At 40.4% G+C, this 18,155-nt stretch overlaps 1 protein-coding gene and 1 long non-coding RNA gene across 2 annotated transcripts in view; one reads left to right on the top strand and one right to left on the bottom strand.

Moving 5' to 3' along the window:
* Positions 1-16,493, bottom strand: part of RBFOX1 (RNA binding fox-1 homolog 1) — a 1,011,377-nt gene extending 994,884 nt beyond the window's left edge. Inside the window, exons 1-2 of the mRNA XM_053991708.1 lie at positions 16,378-16,493; positions 13,030-13,089 (exon numbers count right to left, since the gene is read on the bottom strand). Of these exons, the coding sequence (XP_053847683.1) occupies positions 13,030-13,089; positions 16,378-16,398 (81 nt within the window). The 5' untranslated portion in view covers positions 16,399-16,493. The remainder of the gene's footprint in view (positions 1-13,029; positions 13,090-16,377) is intronic.
* Positions 16,494-16,633: 140 nt separating this feature from the next.
* Positions 16,634-17,000, top strand: LOC128815208 (uncharacterized). The gene is made up of 2 exons (XR_008439581.1): positions 16,634-16,726; positions 16,863-17,000. It is a non-coding gene; the product is annotated as an uncharacterized LOC128815208 (long non-coding RNA).
* The last annotated feature ends 1,155 nt before the right edge of the window (positions 17,001-18,155 follow it).

Raw genomic sequence — 18,155 nt, 5'->3', positions numbered from 1 at the left:
GAGGAAAAATTGGCAGAACTGATGGCACTGAGCATTTAGAGGTTACCCAACATATGAAAATAAATGCTCTGTAAAATAATCAGGTGTAAGTTCTTGCAAATCAAGAGACAAAAACCTTTCCTCCCCCATCCCAATTAATCCGACCTTGAACTGGTATTTCTAAACAAAACTAGACAGGAGAAATACCACTGAAAAAAAAAAAAATCTTCCAGAACTTTCCTTCTTTAAGTGCCTCAGACAAGACTGGGAGGGCTACAGAGTAAGTGAAAAAGGGACAGAAGTGGATGAATGAAATGGGCACAAACATACTTCCCTGTCCTCATTATTTCTGCAGCAATTTTTCAAAATGCTGTTGACACCGTAATAGTCCCCAGGGAGAACATGTTAAGTAAAGGGAGAGCAGCTCCATTTATCATTAAGGGGACAGCAAATTTCCCTGTAGAAATTATGCCAACCTGCTAATACAGCTAAACAGGAATTGGTGAAACCAGATCTTGCTATTAGAACTCAAGGGCAAATGACAGGATTTTGCTATGATTACTGGGAATTTCAGTTGTTCATTCTGGGAAGTACATTCTACATTACTACAGCCAAACCTGGGGGTGGACAGACCGAAAAAACCACACTAATAACAACATGGGACAGGCAAACATTTTACTTCGAGGAAACTGAGTTCCCCTGTCTAATCCTGGGAAAATAAAGGAAGTTTACAAGGTTTTGTACAGAAAGACTGCATGATAGCATAGACATACTGTTATAGCTGAAGTGGGAAAAGATGTTAAAAATCTAGGTTTTCCTAGGATTTGAACTTCAGCTAACTCACTTCCTTTTTAAAGTACCATTCCTCAGACAACTGAGGAATTAATTAAAACAGAAAATCACAGGGGGATGAGACCAGATCAAAGGGCATCCATATGTGAGAACAGGACCTCTGCAAATCCACTTCATTCCTACTCCTCCCTTTCAGTTCTATCATTCACAATGGGACGAAGGCCAAATAGAGATGTCCTTATTTGGACAGAGCACATGAAATCCAGGCCTTTGCAAACACAGTCAAATATTGTATTTCCTTAGCTTGGTTCTGTTGGGTTGCAGCTGCAAATAAGACTTTTGAAGCTGCAGCAGCCAGACCAAGTCTGGCTTTGATAAGAATCTCTGATAACCCAGTGTCTGTGCCAGAACCTTCTCTGCCTACAGCTCACTTCTGCAAAGGAGGCACAGGAATTTAACTACATCCACAGTCTGGGATGTTTATTCCCATTTCAAAAACACAAATCCCACCATTTGCTTTACTAATCAGTTTTCACCTGCTTTCCATTTATCCTATTCATTTAGGAAGATGTGCTCTCTACATTTGCAGTACCTTCAGCTGGGATTTCCCACCACAACTGGTTGGTCTTTTTGTGCAGAGGGGTTTGCCTTACAGCTCCTATACAAGTGGTAATGGGATATTTCATCCTGTTCTTTATGCACTGGCCAGCTTCCTAAACAAAGACAATTAATTAATTCCACAGCTTTTCAGAGGGACCTGGCATAATCCTGGCAAATGCCATCTTTTGGATGTGGGTGCTGCAGAGCAGAATAAGCATCTGCTCCACAGCAGGATGGGTTGGGCAGAGCAGCACATGGAAATCAGATGCACAGGGAAATCAGTCATGCACCAGCTCAGAAACTGCTAAAAATGCACAGATAACACAAGGATGTGCAGGAAACACTGACACTGTGCTCTGATTATCAAGCAGAACTTCCCCCTGATGTCTGCAGGTCTAGAGAGCAAATACCTCTGCATTAACACATGCCTTGGATAATCCAGAACGCTGGGGCCAGCATTTTAAAAGCAGGACTCTCCCTCATCAGATTTGGTTGTTAGTTTGAGCTCAGGGACACATATAACTCTTCCTTTGAAAAATAAAATATTAATTCCAACTTACTTTTAAAGGGGGAAAAAATACAAGCATGGAAAGGTGCCTCATCTGGCTTAATGAATGAAGTTGTTGCCTGTTCATCTGTCTTGTTCTGTTCAAAAAGCATTTCCTAACAGAGGCCCTCAGGAAAGGGAAAATGTTCAGAAAGGCTGAACCCTGAGTAGAAAATAAATCACAAGCCCACTTGAACCAAGTCCATGACCCTAAAGAAGAGTAGATGCATCTTAGGTCCTTGCTAAGTCTTCTCAAATAGCAAATGTTGAAATAACAGCTTTCTCTTACAACACTTCTCACACAGATGTGAGAAGTGAAGAGATGCAGTTTGCCAGAGTATTGATGGCTCAAATGGGTAGAATTCTGAGATGTAAACACCCCTGAGACTGGATAGTAATTTCATGGTTTTGTCACGAAGAATAATTTACTTTTTGTAACCCAAATCACAACCAAAAGGGTAACCTGGTTAACAGGTGTGGAGAGATGACACCCATGGGTTTGTAGGATTCCATGACACACAACAGCAGAAAGGCTGTGTTCTCTAAATTGCTCTACTTTCTCCCAGATGACCACAAATACCACAAAAATCACCAATCACAACTTTTTTGCAATAACCATCACCACAGCGTGAGCCACAGAGGTTCCTTTAGTAGCCTTAACAAGAACTTGGAAGATTTAGTGCTATATTTCCATAAAACAAAAAAGCACTGGCTGCCCTTGCTCAAAGCCCAGTTGCATAGCTGCAACAAATCACTTTTTAGCTATGATATTTTTTCCTATAACATAAAAAAGCTGTCCAATTTGTATAGAGCAGTAGAAGGCCCCTGGCTACATGCTAGGATAGAGGATATCCAAACATGCCTGGCTTCCACCTGAGTTTAAATCAGAGAATGTAGGAAATTTGTACGTGACAATGGTTCTGTCCCCGTTCTTTCAAGTGAATAAATGTACTTTTAACTGAGAAGAAGAGAGATGTCAGTTCAGGGCTAAAGGAATTCATAAAGACATATTTAGGACCCAAGAGAAAAGATGAAAAGACTCCTGAAATTAACATTAACAGCAGGCACACAGTATAGCCTTAAAATATTTTTAAAGTATTAGAGACATAACACCTGAAGGCTACAAATGTGTCTTTCACAAATACTTTAAAGTTAACATCTGCTGCTGGGGTCATTCACCAAAATCACACACAAAAGGGGCATTTCTCACACACAGAGGCAGGTAAAGAAAAACAGGACTTCTGCTCTTCAGAACATATTTAAATATTCACTGCCAGTGAATAATTAGGATTCAGGAATGCTTGAGGCAGGCACAGCACTGAAATTCCCCCTCTCCAGTGGGATGTTCCCAATCCTGCTGGGCTGCACTTGGCCTGGACCTTGGGCTGGAACAGATCCAGGTCCTGTAGCTGTGCAGAGAACACTCAGAGCAACTCCCCTGAAAAACACCACTGGGAATTTTCTGTGCCTGGGGAAATTCTGGGATTTAAGTGTTCTGTAATGGCACTGTGAGTTTGCCTCACTTGCCCATGGGTGACAATTCCCAGAGCAGCCTCTCAGGACAAAACCCCTTGTGCAGCAGCAGCCCCAGCCCAGCTCATGGTGATAATGCTGCACCTGCCCTGCCAGAGGGGGAAAATGTAACTCACTTAAACCCTGACTTTAGTCATATGTTGTTACATGGCAAGTCGTTTTCTGTCCATAATTCTATTATAAATATAAAAAAATCCAAAATATGCAGGTGGCAAATGGGTCAGCTGACCTTCTGTCTTTAAATACAGTGCTGTAGACAATAGATTTCTGCATGGATTTTGATTTGAAAAATCAGAAAGCAAGAAATAATAATAAAAAATTGAAAATGTTTGCCTTTTTTTTTTTCGTGTGGTACCTATTAGACTTCTGTCAAAACATTGATTCTTCTCCCCCAATTAGGGTAAATAATTATTATCATTTCATTGGTAAATAAAAATACTACTTTTTAAATTTAAAAATACCAATTCTATATTCTGTACTAAAAATATGAAAACAGTGTGGCTTGATTGAAAGAGGAAAAACTTGTTCTGACAGCTTAAAAAGATAATTTGACTTTAGTTAACTTTAATTAACATTTACACCTGCACTCTCCCAATGAGCTGAGGGGGAAGATTAGCCACAGTATATGATGCTACCAGGAGTTCAATTCAATATTTATTATTCATCTCAGTATTCTGTAGGAATTAACTCATTTAATGAGCAAACAGGCATTGTGAATACTAGAATGGATTTTCAACACTTCAGATATTTATGTCAGTGGAGGTAACAGAGAAAATGTTTACTTGTGAGGCACTGGGATGTGGTTTTCTCCTGTGTATTTCTCTTCTCCACTGATGTTTTCACCTCAAAACCTCCCTCATGCTGATCCAGAGTCAAACCAGTGCCCATGGTGCAGCTGGAGCCCACGTGAGCTTGTCTTACTGGGACAAACTCCCTCTCCAAGTGGGTAATTCTGGTTTTCAGTCTCATCTCACTGCTCTACACCCCATTTACTGAAACTCCTCTGTTAATCCTTTGTTTCACCAGTTGCTGGGTTAAACATTCATCTGGGGGTTAGATCGGTTGCCCAGTTGTAGGCAATGAATTTCCCAGCAATATTAGAGTTGGGACTCCATTTATCACAAAAAAAAAAAAAAAAAAGTTTCAAAACAGGTATTTCAAGCTCTCTCCCACATTGTAAAAGAACATCACAATCCACTCCTGTGATTTGGAGATTCTTGTATCAGATTTCAATTTCTTTCAAGTCCCACTTCCTTGCCTTCATGTCAGTGACTCACATTTTGTTGCTGCACTCATGAAGTGTTTTATTAATGAAGATGAAATAACAAACACCCACACTCTGGCACATCTACTTCAGGCCTCACAGTTTTACTCTTCTCTTTGCTGGTACTTTCACACATTTGTTTTCCATATTTCAGATGCTTGAGGCCTTGATAGCATCATTATAGATCTGTTTAATCAAACCCACAGTTTACTCTGACAATATTTGGCATTAGTAACAGCTATAACTCACCATAAACATTCCAGTGGCAACTCACTCATGGGAGATTTTTCAGTGGCTTTTACATAATCAAAAATCATGTGGCATTAAACAGACACTTAGATACAGACTGTAATTCTGAATTATTCTGCTATGGCTTTTTGTATACATAGAAGAAAAACCAGCAGATTTCTTCCACTAGTGTGCATAAATTTAAAATAAAACAGTGGCAAAAACTGTAGTAGTAAAAAAATCATGTGTTCCCCAAGGAGGGAGAAGCCCCATTCAACTGAGCGATCAAAGGACAGAATTAAAAATACTTCAAATGCCCAAAAATGTGCAGGTTCAAAACCTATTTAGAGAAAAACTTAGGAAGAATATTTATTAGAGGTTATTAAAGGCAAAAATGGAAATTTCCAACAAGCCATTACATCTAGGGCCTAAGCTGGGGAAATTTAGGACCACAATAAAGATCCTTGCACATCTGCTAGTTCTTAAAGGTTCATAATATCTGGCCACACTGGAATAAAGCATCATGCATAATATCTCACCAACAACCACTGTTGTGCTCTTAACAACACTTTCCATCTTACTTAGGCAGGAAATTACTGGCAGTTTTCTTAGGATGTAAATTGGAAAACACTGATGAGCAACAGGCAGAACTTGCAATTGCTTCAATTACTCTCATAACCCCTTCCTTTTTTAAAAACATCAATACTACAGATTGCTTTGGGGAGCTTATTTCTTCCTGCACTTTTTTTTTTAATAGTATTCTGCATTAAATGGATGTTTAGCCATCTCCTCAGAAGCAAATCTATCCCTCAGCACAAATACTTCCTTCACAGCTCCCGTGGAAGGACACAAACAGTCAAGGGAAGAGATCAATATCACACTATTTTCAGCTGTTTGGTCTTCACCCTTAATACAGTCAGACTGCCAAAATCTCCACGTGTGGTAACTGCAAACTGTTTTTAATTTTTGCACTTAATTTGCATTTATGTTTCAAATATCCAAACACAGATCTATCTATTTAAACAGGTACCCACAAATCTTTATTCTGAGGCTGAGAGATTCCTGCTAAAATGCTCCAAGCAAATGCTTTGACCTTTCCCCAGCAGAGTGTCCACATGCTTCACATGAAGAATACCCAAGGGCTCTGTGATGGGAGGACATCTAGCCAATCACCCCTTCAGCCATCTCCCCTTCTGTACACACTCTCACTTTTGGCAAGTGCACTGACAATCAGAACATGCTGTTCTCTGCTAAGTAAATAAGAAGAGGGTGATTACAGCATTTTCCAGAGGAACCTGAGATCTGCTGGACTTTGCTGACTTGAACTCTCAGATGTCAAAATTCTATCCTGTAAAACCTCCTATCATCTGACATTTATACAGAAAGGAATATTTTCCTCCACACTCCTGCTAATAAGACCAGTAAGGCACTGTCACTGCACATTCCCACTTAACCCACAATAAAGATTAGTTCTGGAACAAAATTAAACTGCCTCAGATGTGATTTTTCCCAGATTTGACTCTCTCCAAGCAAACCACATCTATTACCAGCAAAAAACACAGACCATTGCACGTGGTAGCTCATTTCAATCTCTGTCAAACTGGTGCTTTCCCTGCAAAAGTAAAACAAAAAATCCCAACAATAAACCCCAGATACTTTATGAATCTAATAACCTCTCTTTCAATAATGAACAGGAAAAATCATACAAATACTCACAAGTTTGAATGAATCTAAGTTGTTTTAAAAATTAAAAATGTATATGTTCTATTGTCACCCTGGTTATCAAGAGTTTTCTAAAGCCTTCTGAGTTTACATTCTTGTAGAGAACTTTCTCACACAACTCTCTGTAAACAACCTATTGTTTTGCATTCTTTCATAGAGGTGGAGAAATTTGATGTACAGGTAGTTTGTCCAGTGTCGTTGGAGAGGTGGCACGTTCACCCTCCAATCCACTGGCATCTTTTGAGAACTATAAAAGATTGGAGTCAGAAAAAATAAATTAGTCTCTTCATCGTGACCAAGGCTGTGGTGCGTCGTTTTTGCTTGTGTCATCTGGTGACATTCTATATTCAACAAAGCTTCTCTTCCACCATTATTACATCTGTTCTCTGCCAGGTGAGAGCATTACTGCACCAAATTCCCCCAAGCCACAATTTGGGGAGCCTGGGTGAGCTGGGAGGCAGCAGGGGCACAGCAAATCCAGAGCCAGGGCACTGCGCACAGGGTCCCACATCCACACCAGTTCAGTGAAGTGCAAAACATTTTTCAGAAAAAACCCAGCTTGTGAGCGGCTGAGTTTGTGCTCCGAAGAGCGGTGCCAAGGAGCAGCGCGGCTCCCTGGCGGCACGGATTGTCACTGCCCATTGTCACTAGGTGGCACCTTGGCATCGCGCTTTGCTTCTCCTCATGCCTTGAGCATCCCCGAGCATCCCCGGCCCGCGTCCTGCTGCGACCTCAGCTGAGCAAACAAACTCCTGCCTTGCTGCTCCCTGCACCCCGTCCTGGTGGAATTCACAAGGTTTACCCCCACAAACCGGCCCGTGATGCACATCCCACTGCGTTTGTCCAAATGACAGCACTGCTCTTAAGAGGGAGTGTTGGCAGGGGTGAATGTCTAATTTATACCCCTCATCCTCATGTATAAATCAAATAGAATTAATTAAAATTATATAATATTAAATCGAACTAAATTATGAATAAAATATAAATAAAACATGAATTAAAATAAAATATATAAATAAAATAAACAACATTGTTATAATATGTTCTTAATGTAATGTTTATAATAATAATAAATATAATAAATGAATAAATTGTATTTCAAAATATACATAAAATATAAATAAAATATAGAACTATAAAAATGCTAGAAATAAGCTAGAAATAAGCTAGCAATAAGCTAGAAATTCTGATTCTCATCAGAGTTCTCCAAAGTTTTTATTGCTGGATTCCAGAAGCAGGTTTTTGAGTTTGGTGTTTGTTTGCTTGATTTTGTTTTCTTTTCAAATCCTGGGTATTAGTACTTTACAAACATTGTTGATATGGGTAGAATGCAGAAGAAAAACAAAATTAAAAAATACTATCTGAACTATAATTTCTGTATTAATGATGCATTGATTTGTTTGCCTCTGAGACTGATGAAAGCATCAAAATGAATGGGATGTGATTACCCTGGTTTGATGGGCACCTGTACAATGGTTAAGAGTCTTGCTGTGCAAACTGTTATGCAAATCAATAATTGTATTCATTTATTCTCACAAATTCTGACTGAAAACTACGATTCAAATACAAAGCAACATGATCACTTCCCCTTTGGTTCCACTTGGATGATGTAAGCAGAAGTAACAGAAGTGCTGTATGAAATGGATTTTTACACCCTCTTTGTTACAGTCTCTCCCTTCCACCTCTGGGAGCACACTGCACCCCACAGCCAATTTGGTCCTGCTGGCAGTGAAGAACATCAACATCTGCTCAGCTTTCATACAACTCTGGTGCAGACACAGCCTTTTCCTGCTTTTTCTAAATTTCCATTCACTTATTCTTAGATTGTGAGCATGCTCACAAGCCCCTCCCTGAAAGTCTACTAAATTCCACTATTTAGAAGTACCAAAATTTCATTACTAACAGCAGCAAATGCTTCTGGTTTTCTCCTTTGTTTTTGCTGCAATTCCTTTTAAAAGAACCCCATTTCTTCTTTAGACATGTCTTGTGTCTCTGTGTTTAGCTGCTGTCCAACTCCAGCTTTTCTTTCCACACCAGAATCATGAGTATTCAAGAGGATTCAAGGATTTTTTTATCAAACCATACCTGGCATCTCAGCAGCTCTCTGGATTCATCTGCTTGTTAGCACTTGAATTTCCTGCTACTGTACATTGTTTATTCTTATTTTATTTAGTCTCTCACCTCCTTGGCTAAAGCACAAGCACAGGAGACTCACTAATGGTGAAATGAAGGAAGGCTGGGAGAACAGGGCAATTTCTTAGTTTCATCTCTCCTGCCAGGAAAGATGACACCTGACTCAATTTTAATCAATGAAAAACTCAAAACCTCAACCGTGTCAACTTATCCTGAAGATCTGCTTCCCTACGAATAATAAATCAGCTCCAGCTCTGTAGACACCACACCATTACCACTCCAGGCAAGGTTAACTCTGATAAACAACATTCAGCACCTGATTTAATAACAATACACAAGTACAGGCTGGTGGAACAGGGAAAAGTGTCAATATATTACAGGAGTTTGAATCTAAGAATAACTGGTTTGTTCTAACTTCATTAATCACTAAGTAACACTTCTAATTTGAGGATTTTCCCTATACAACCACTAAGTGTAACACTGTCTCATCATCTAAATGATACTGGAGTATTTTCAAGAAGACATTTCCAGATAATGTGGAAATATTCTCCATAAAATATGGAATAATGGCTGTGACCTCCAGCCATTGTGCCAATTCCTCTGCTGGGATAAAAACACACAGCCATGGGAGCAAAACACTGTGAGCAGATGGAGGTGGAAAGAACAGAACTCAGCATTCTGTACCTGCTTCTGACTTCTCCCATCTGCTGTGCATTAACACAGCAACATTTCATCTGCCTGGATTCTCAAATCACAAATGGGATGGAAAACTTTACAAAAGCTTCCCACAATAAGCATCTCAGGTAAAATTTTCCCCTCGTGCTGGATTACATTTGTCATAAACCACTCTCTGATCCTCACGACAGAGCTGAAAAGAATTTTCTTTATTTTTCAGTAGATGAGATAGTTTCCTCTATTCTCAGTATAGATGACTTTGAGAAATAAAACCAAACTTAGCCAGATATTCCTTGGATTTGTCAGTTTTATTGGCACGAGTTAGATCAGCTCTGTGTTACTATTTGAGATGCCTGCACAATGCACTTTCCCTTCTCCCGTGCAGAAGAATCTTCCCTCCCACTCAACCCATTATCCAAATGCTCTCTGATGATGCTCAGGGAAGACTTATTTTTGCTTTCAGCTCTATTGTTCTCTCCCTGGTAGTGACAGATTCATTTAATATTTTTTTTAAGAATGCTAACACACATTCCATTCAATAGGAATCTGAAATTTAAAGAAATCCACTGGGGTTTTTTTCAAGCCATTATCCCCAGCTAATAGATATCCCTCCTCAAGCAGCAGTAGAGATGAAGTAATTTCAGGTACTATCACATTTCTATTCAGATCACAGACAGCAATTCTTGCAGCGATTTTATTTCTCAGCAAAAAAATCATTATTGTCCCTCTTGAATTACCCTGAAGAGTCCTATTTTATTCCTACTACCTCCTCTCAACAGTTCTTGATTAAAAAACAGTACATGATATTTGTTATCAAATATCAATATATAGACAAGAGTGGGAGAAATAGAGACTGGGGGGAAAAAGCAAAGGCACTTTAGAAAACATAAACCTTTAATAAGCAGGAAGGAGAATTTAAAGCAGCCTAAAAAAGACTGTGAAGCTGCAGAAGAGTGCAGCACTTAGAGGAAGCCAGAAGAAAAAGGGACAGAAATCCAAGAAGCCAGCCCAAGTCCATCCCTCCATGGTCTGGCAGAGTCTGTAATTTTACAGCTTCCTAAAGCTCCCATAATACTTCCTTCAGTTAGATTTTCTTAGCTCTGCAGGTACAACCAACTGCCTGATGAGATTCAAGAACAAAAGAAAGGCTTTAGAAGACTCAATCACTCAGCTTAATGAAAACATCTTGAATTATTTAACAAACAATCTATTAGGCAGCTCTAGCTATCAGGAAACATGAAGTTTGATAGATCTGACTCCCTGCTGGAGTTTTATATCACAGTGACTCCAGCCCTTTCAATGCAGTCTCCGTGATGTAACACAGAAGTGAATTCAGCCTGAGATTGAGCTGCATTAGACTTTCATATAGGATCTGTCACTAAGAGCAGGAAAAGCAGCCAACAATTATTTAAAAAAAGAAAAAAAAACCTGGAAATAAGCTTTTCAGGGCCTGGAACTGGGGCATTATTCAGTAATTCGTTCTCAGGTCCATTTGAATTCTCATCTGTCAACTCTCCTTTTATTACCAGACTGTTCTATAAGCAATGATCTGGCAACACACTTGAAAAATCTACGTATTCTTCCTCATCCATCACAACAAACAATTTTCCAAGCAACAACAGAGACAGTGTAATTTCAAGAGCAATAAGCTCAACTCCTAACTCATTATTTTTATGCCATTGTAGTGTGGCATAAGAAATATCATGGAAAACAGGAAACCTTTTCCTCTTTCCTTCACAACCCTCTTCAACACATTAAAATGCACATTAAAATGTACCTTTAAAACTCTTTCCATCACTCAAAAATAAGCAAAAAATAATTAAAGTCCAAGCTACTGAGGCTCAAGGAAGACAATTGAAATCTTGTTTGTTAAGTCACTACTTCAACATCTGAGGACACTTTGTTACAGTCAACAAAAGGATTCAATCACAGGAAAAAAAAAAAAAAGAAAAGTAGAACCTCCTGAGACAGTTTGACTACGAAATTCAGTAAAGCCCCCACCCTCTCAGTACAAAATGACAGGTGTTCATCAAATCTTGTTCTGCACTTGTAAAAACATTTTCTAGTTTAGAGAACACATTCAGCCAGAGAAACACTACATCATTCTTCAAAACATTCCTTTTTAACTGACACAAACCTAATTTCAATGCAAATATATGAAGCACAAAAAAACAAATTTCTAAAAATAAACCTCCACCTCTCAGAACATCATTCTCAAAGTTAACTTTTGACAAACTAACAGAAAGGCTGTGACTTTGTGTAGCAAGATGTTCCAGCAAGAAGCATCAGTGCAGGAAGAATTATTGAAAGAAATTCCTCCAAAACCTACTATATAGGGTAAAAAAAGGGATCCTGTCAAATCATCAGAGAAGCTAAAAATCTCTTGTATACATTTTCACTTTTCAAGATATTTTTGTATTTCCGTTGGTGTGACTAAGCAGTTTCCAAGCCAGAGATTTCCAACTGAAAGACCGTGTTCATTTGGAGAAGGTCCAACCAACTCCTCCTTTCAGGGAGCTGTTAATGTTTGATGTTCATGTTTAAAAAAGCATTAATCATGCCTGCAAACAGGGAGAAGGGGATTGCCAAACATTCAAAATACTGAGTATTTCCTTATTCTGGCATAAATCCACAACTCCTACAACCTCGAGTCTGAGGGGATGCAGATTAGATAATCAGAAAAAGAGGGGGGAAAATATCCAAACTAAGTGTTCACAGAGTGACATCATTTCAATTCCTGGCACTATCCAAGGAGAGGCACTTGGAAAAGCCCTGTTGCACGATAACACTGCTTTAGAGAAAAAATATTAAAGGATCTTTACAGCAGTGAATTATTAACTCTGAGTGACATCAGTCCATGCTGAGTATCAGCAGCCCCTCTGGCCATCAGACAGGGGCTGTAAATCCACAGCACCTTAGCATAACCTTGGTTTGTGGTACACATTTCCTGCCAAAATGTGATGTTATACAGAAAATGAAGCGTGCAGCACAGACTCAGGGTAGGTTATATCCAACTTTAATCCAGGATAAGGCAGATCCCTTTTGGTCCAGCCCTGCTCAGTTTCCAAGCCATCAGCCTTGCCCTTGTGAAAGCTTTGCCCTTGCATGGCTCTGAACTCAGCCAAACTTCTGCTTTCTCTTTTTGTACCTGCCCCCCTCACTGTAACATGGAATTCCAGAGGGGCTTGCAGCTGTAGCCCACTCTCCCATTCCCTCTGATTTTGTTCCCCCTCTGCAGAGCAGTGACACAGCTTGGAGCCCAGTCTGAGCGTGCAGGTGACAGTTTGTAGCACACACAAGAGAGAGCCACGGGGCTGTTAATGAACCTAACTGCAGCAATTCTAATCACTTTGCCTCTCTTTGCTAAGACAGATATTCCCTGTACTACATATTCACATATTAAAGAGCATTTAAGCCAATTCAAGTGCAGTCACTTCAAAAGCAGCAAGGTGTCACAGGCAAGAGTTAGTGCCAGTGATTGATGACTGAAACAATTTAAAAGAAGATCTAAACTCAGTTACAAAATCTAATCTCTTCAGCAAAATGCTTTACTTACTGGACCTTGAGGATTGTTCTTGGCACTGGAAACCAGAGTCATAACATCAGATTTATAGTCCTGAAAAGAGGGGAAAAAATAGTCAGATTAAAGATAATAGATGGCACTTTACCTATCAGGAATAAAGACCAACATTGAGCACCACTTTGATTAGACTTGGAGGTGCCATTAGTAAAACATTTGATTATGGAGATTTTCCTTGCCATTCATCTTGTGCCTTAGACCCTTTTGACTAAATTACACACCTTTTGGTTTTACCATAATGATCCCCAAGGAAGGCAGCAGCCTGATATCTCTTTTGGAAGGCAGTGGGGTGGGAAGGACAGGATTTCTGCCTTTCAGAAACTCAGGGGAGAGCTCCATTGCACTTCCTGAACCAGTCCTGCACATGAAATTTGGGTGACAGATTCTCAGCCACTCAAAATTCTCAGCCACTCAAAATTCTCTCAGCATCTGATGACAAATGAGTCTCTCTTCCATCAGAGGGACCATGGTTTATTTCCTGCTTAGCAGCAGCCCTGTCAATGTAGTTCCAAACCCCTGCAGCACAGGCTGTGCAGGAGGCAGGCCCATGGCTATGCTGGCTCACCATTCTTGTGTCACAACTCTCCATCTAGGTCTACCCTAAAGCAAGGTAAAATCCCTCATTTTCTACCTCTCAGGAAGCTTCTCCTACAGCCCAGCTGGCATTCCACAAGTCACAAAGCAGTTTGGGGCTTGGGCATGAGAAGAAGCTGAGCACTCTGCTGTTACTGCAATACAGAAACAAAGGCTGGGAGGGGTTTTTACAGGTGAGAGAAGTGTCACAGTGTCTAAACACAGGTACAATAAATTCAGCTGCAAGGCTCGGGGCAGTAATTAAAACAGTTCTGATTTTAAAAGGATATGTTAGAAAGAGCACAGCAAATTCTTGCCTCTTCCCTAAAGAATACAGCCACTACACTCACATTTGTATTTTGAAAAGGCCTCCCAGGCCCCTCTTGTCATGCCATCCCTGCCAATAAAGATCAGATTTACATGGCAAGCCAAGCTACACAGTTCCCACTATTGTTTGGGAATTAAAGTCTGATAAGCTGAAATTGAGGCCTATCTGTCCAACACAGCAAAGAGTAACTGCTATAAACTTCTTTTAATGATCATCATCAAGCATGCCTCCATATATAAAGCTTCTAGAGTCTTTATTTATAGGAGATGTGCTGTGACCCAGGAGACAGATCATATATCAGGGAGCTGGTAGTAATTCTCCATCCTTCACCCTGAGTATCCCCCAGTCTCTAATTGTATAAATTAGAGTATGCCTCACTGTCCATTCAATTTAGCCATTGCAAACACCATCTCCTTCATAGGAAGTGCCAACAAACAGACTTCACAAGGTGTAAATAGATAAACTTCCACCAAAATCACCTCCCAGACCAATTCCATGTTTCCCACAGACGATAGCAGTCACTGTTGTCCACTAAGAAGCTGCAAACTGAGACCAACATTGAAAAAAACCACCAAGCAAACCTTCTCTATTCCAGCCCTGGATGACTTCACAGTGCCTCCATACCCTTACCCACTGCTGTGCCACTGAGCAGCTGTGCCTTTGCTGCCTCTTCAGGTTTTCCTCAAGGAAAACTCTTCAGAGGTTTCCCTGTTCCTCTTCAGACTTTCGCTGTCACTCTCCTCCCTTGTGTCCCTGCTGCCCCCAGAGCCCTTTCCCTGCTCCTGCTTTGCAAACACTCCGTGCAGCAGGATGGATGTGCAGCTATTTCTATTCCCTGCTCATTTTCTCCCCATCTTGTTCCAGAGCTCCTCAGGCTGCACCATTTCCCTGGGATCACAGCTTCACAGTGCTCAGGAAGGACTGTGGGAATCCAAACTAACCTTTTTGCAGTTCTGTTCCTCCTGGGAAACTCCCTAGGAGAGGCAGGCAGGGAGGCAGGGAGATACCACATTTTGTTTCACACCACTCTTCCAGAAGGCAATGCCCCAAGTTCCAAATAAATATGACATTTTAAGCAGCTATTTTACAAATATACTTCTTTTTCCCCCAACCCAGCTAATCTCTAAGCATTGCACAGCTCTGTGAAGCAGTAACAAATTAATAAACAGCTTTAGGCCAGTGCTGCATGTGGGACAGCTCCTTGGGAAGCTCGTGGTGTGCTCCCTATTAATAACTCACTTACCACCTGTGAAAATCCAGGGACATTGAACCAGAAAGTAAAAGCAAAAATAGCAAAACTCCTCAGCTCTAGTTCGTTTTTAGGGAGGCAGAGAATGACAACAACAATCAAAACTATTCTAAACCTGATAGAAAGAGCCCAAATCCCTTCTCCAGTAATTCTAGATGCTTGGACACCAAACCCCCTTCTCCTCCTCCTGCATCACACAGGCTGAAATCACCATTCCCTCACTACAGCTGCAATAGCAGCATTCAGCTCTGAGAGACAAAGGAGATTAATTCTCATCATGATGATTTTCACATATACAACACTTTCCTCTACACCATTTCTGTATTTACAGCAAACAAAAAATTGGTTTGTGGAGTTGCTTTCGCACTCATTTTCAGGTAATGTGTCATCATAATATCTGGTACATGTTCAGGTTATGCAAAGTATTGTGCCACTGACAAATCATTTAACTATGCACTTGTCTTGGAGGCTACAGGAAAATGGAAATTACACAGTTGCAACACTGCAGCAGCACAATAAACAAAAACTTTATCCCTCTTGTAGAGCTACACTTCATGTTCCTATCAGTGCCTCCTCCAGGTAATTTCTTTTGGGTCTCTTGTTTCCATTAACATTTGTATTTTGAGGTGATTTCTACTCAGTACTCGAAGGTGGAATTGCAAGAACCATTTACAAGCTATTTTATTCTCAGGGCCTGTTCTGTTACCAAGGGCAGCTATGCTGTGTCCATGCCAGGCTTTCCAGAAGTTTCTTATGATTCCCATTACTATCTATCTGCCCTTAGAGAAATCAAGAAATAGCAATAAAACGCTCTCTAAATTTTATATGGGGCACAGCCTTCTCCCCACCCCTCAAACTGAAAGTTTGGACTAAATGTCAGCTAACAGACATTACTTTCTATTCTTCTGACTTTAATGGGAAAAATAAATTTTGGCAGTCTTTCCCCAGTGTTAAAAGTCTTAGCTACTCCCTGGGGATAGAAAGAATCAATGCAAGTAAGATCCATATTTTCTTTCTTGGAACACCACTACTTCCAGCAATTTATTTGACTGACTATGCCTTCTATTACCATGTAAATTGTTTCAGGCTGCAGGAAAAAAAAAGTATTAATCTCCCCTCAGTAAGTCATAAAATAAAGAAATCAATTTCAAGGTCAATTTAGTCTAAATAACACCTGCTGCCCTTTTTGTAACATGCAGACTCCTCTGAAACACTAAGTTGCTGTCTATAAAGGCATCAGTACGTGATGCCTCACATAAATCAGGGTGCTGTATGGTACAGTGCAGCTGATTTGCAGGGCACCAGCTGGGGCTGGCAAACAAACCCAGAGCAGGGCCCTGCTCATCACACCTCTGTGACATAAGCACGAGGCTTTGCAACAGAAAATAAAGCCAAGGGAGCCTGGAGTCTGTAGGGGTCTGGTTCTGCAAGGAGCTTGTGCCTTGCCAGGTTTTGGGGACATGCAGGGAGCACCAGCTCCATGCTGGGAGCATTTAGATCCATGAAGGGTGGGCTGCCTCAAGGTGAGCTTCAGAGAAGGGGAAACGGACAAAAAATAGTAGTAACAAGAAGAAATCTTTTCTTCTGTTCAAAAGCAGAATAGAATGACAGAGACTGGAAATAGGAAATAAGATAATGGGATTTTTTTCCCTATCCTAGAATTCACAAAAGGGAAACTACTTGAAATATTCTCACTTGCTTCCATGGAGGGAAAACTTTTCAGAGGAGATCCATTTCTCTTTTGGTGAAAAACTGTCCAATCTTTCTTTTAAATATACTTAGTGTGCTCTCCTTGTAGCACAAGACTGCATTTGATGGCTCTAAAGGGGCTGGGCATCCATGCCCTTCTCCTGAAAAGTTTGCCTTGAACTCTGTAACCTTTCTGGGCTGGAACAGAAAACTCCAAAGCCCCAGGACTGGGTGGCCTGGTCACTGTGTTCCTCCCCACTGTGGTATTTCTTTCCCATCAGATGAATATGACTCTTTTTCCTTTCACATCACTGCTGGTGCCTTGTTAAATCCAAAGTTCCTGACAGATTTTTATTTCCTCCTCTGGGTCCCCCAGCAGAAGGAAACCTGGACAATCAATACCCAAGCAGCAGAAGTTCCTGAATGAAACAAATATTCAGATATTCTGGAAAGGGGATTTCATATTCCTGTAAGACTTCTCTAATGAAAATAAAACAATGTCCTGAGGGCTTCTGAAAAGGGCTGAGAACATAAGGATGCCCAAGGCTGAGCAGACAGCAAACTGAAATCAATTTACAGAAAATGGTCTGACATAGGAACCCTTTAAACCAGGAACAGATTGTGGCTTCCCTTACAGAACTATACCCCAGCTCTGCTCCAGGATATCCAGGACATGGAACACCCCCAGGTGTCTCCAGGCATGCAAAGAACAGTGCTCCATGCAGAGATGTCACAGCAGCAGAGTTCTCTCTCAAACTGGTGGGCAATACTAGGTGGTGTCCAAGGCCTTCCCAGCATTTATTGCATGGGTGAATCTGGAATTATTGAGGGGCTTCACCTCTTGTTCTACACAGCAGAAATGCCTTCCTACTGTACCCAAAGAGAAAACCAATCCCAACTCTGCCATTTAGAGCAGGGAGTATCAGCATCACCCCTATTCCACAATTCATGGTTAGCACTGGAATGTGGAGCCATTTTTCTACACATATACTCTTTGCATATATTCAGCTTTATCTGGAAGACAACATTTCACCAAATAATCAAAATATAATTTAATCAACTCTGATATATTCATGTATTTATCGAGTATAATGACTCCCCTATGATGATACACTAGCAAAAAGGAATGTTGGCCTTTTCCATCAGATAACACTCAGTGAATCAAAGGTTACATAGAAATAAATTGGAAAATATAAAGTCACAGAAAAAATCATTTATTTATTGGATATAAGAGAATATTTCATTTTTTAAATCCACGGTCCT

The sequence above is a fragment of the Vidua macroura genome, chromosome 16 (assembly GCF_024509145.1).
Source record: "Vidua macroura isolate BioBank_ID:100142 chromosome 16, ASM2450914v1, whole genome shotgun sequence".
Classification (NCBI taxonomy): domain Eukaryota; kingdom Metazoa; phylum Chordata; class Aves; order Passeriformes; family Viduidae; genus Vidua; species Vidua macroura.
Note: the sequence above shows the minus strand (reverse complement) of the source record. Positions and strands in the feature narration are given on the sequence as shown.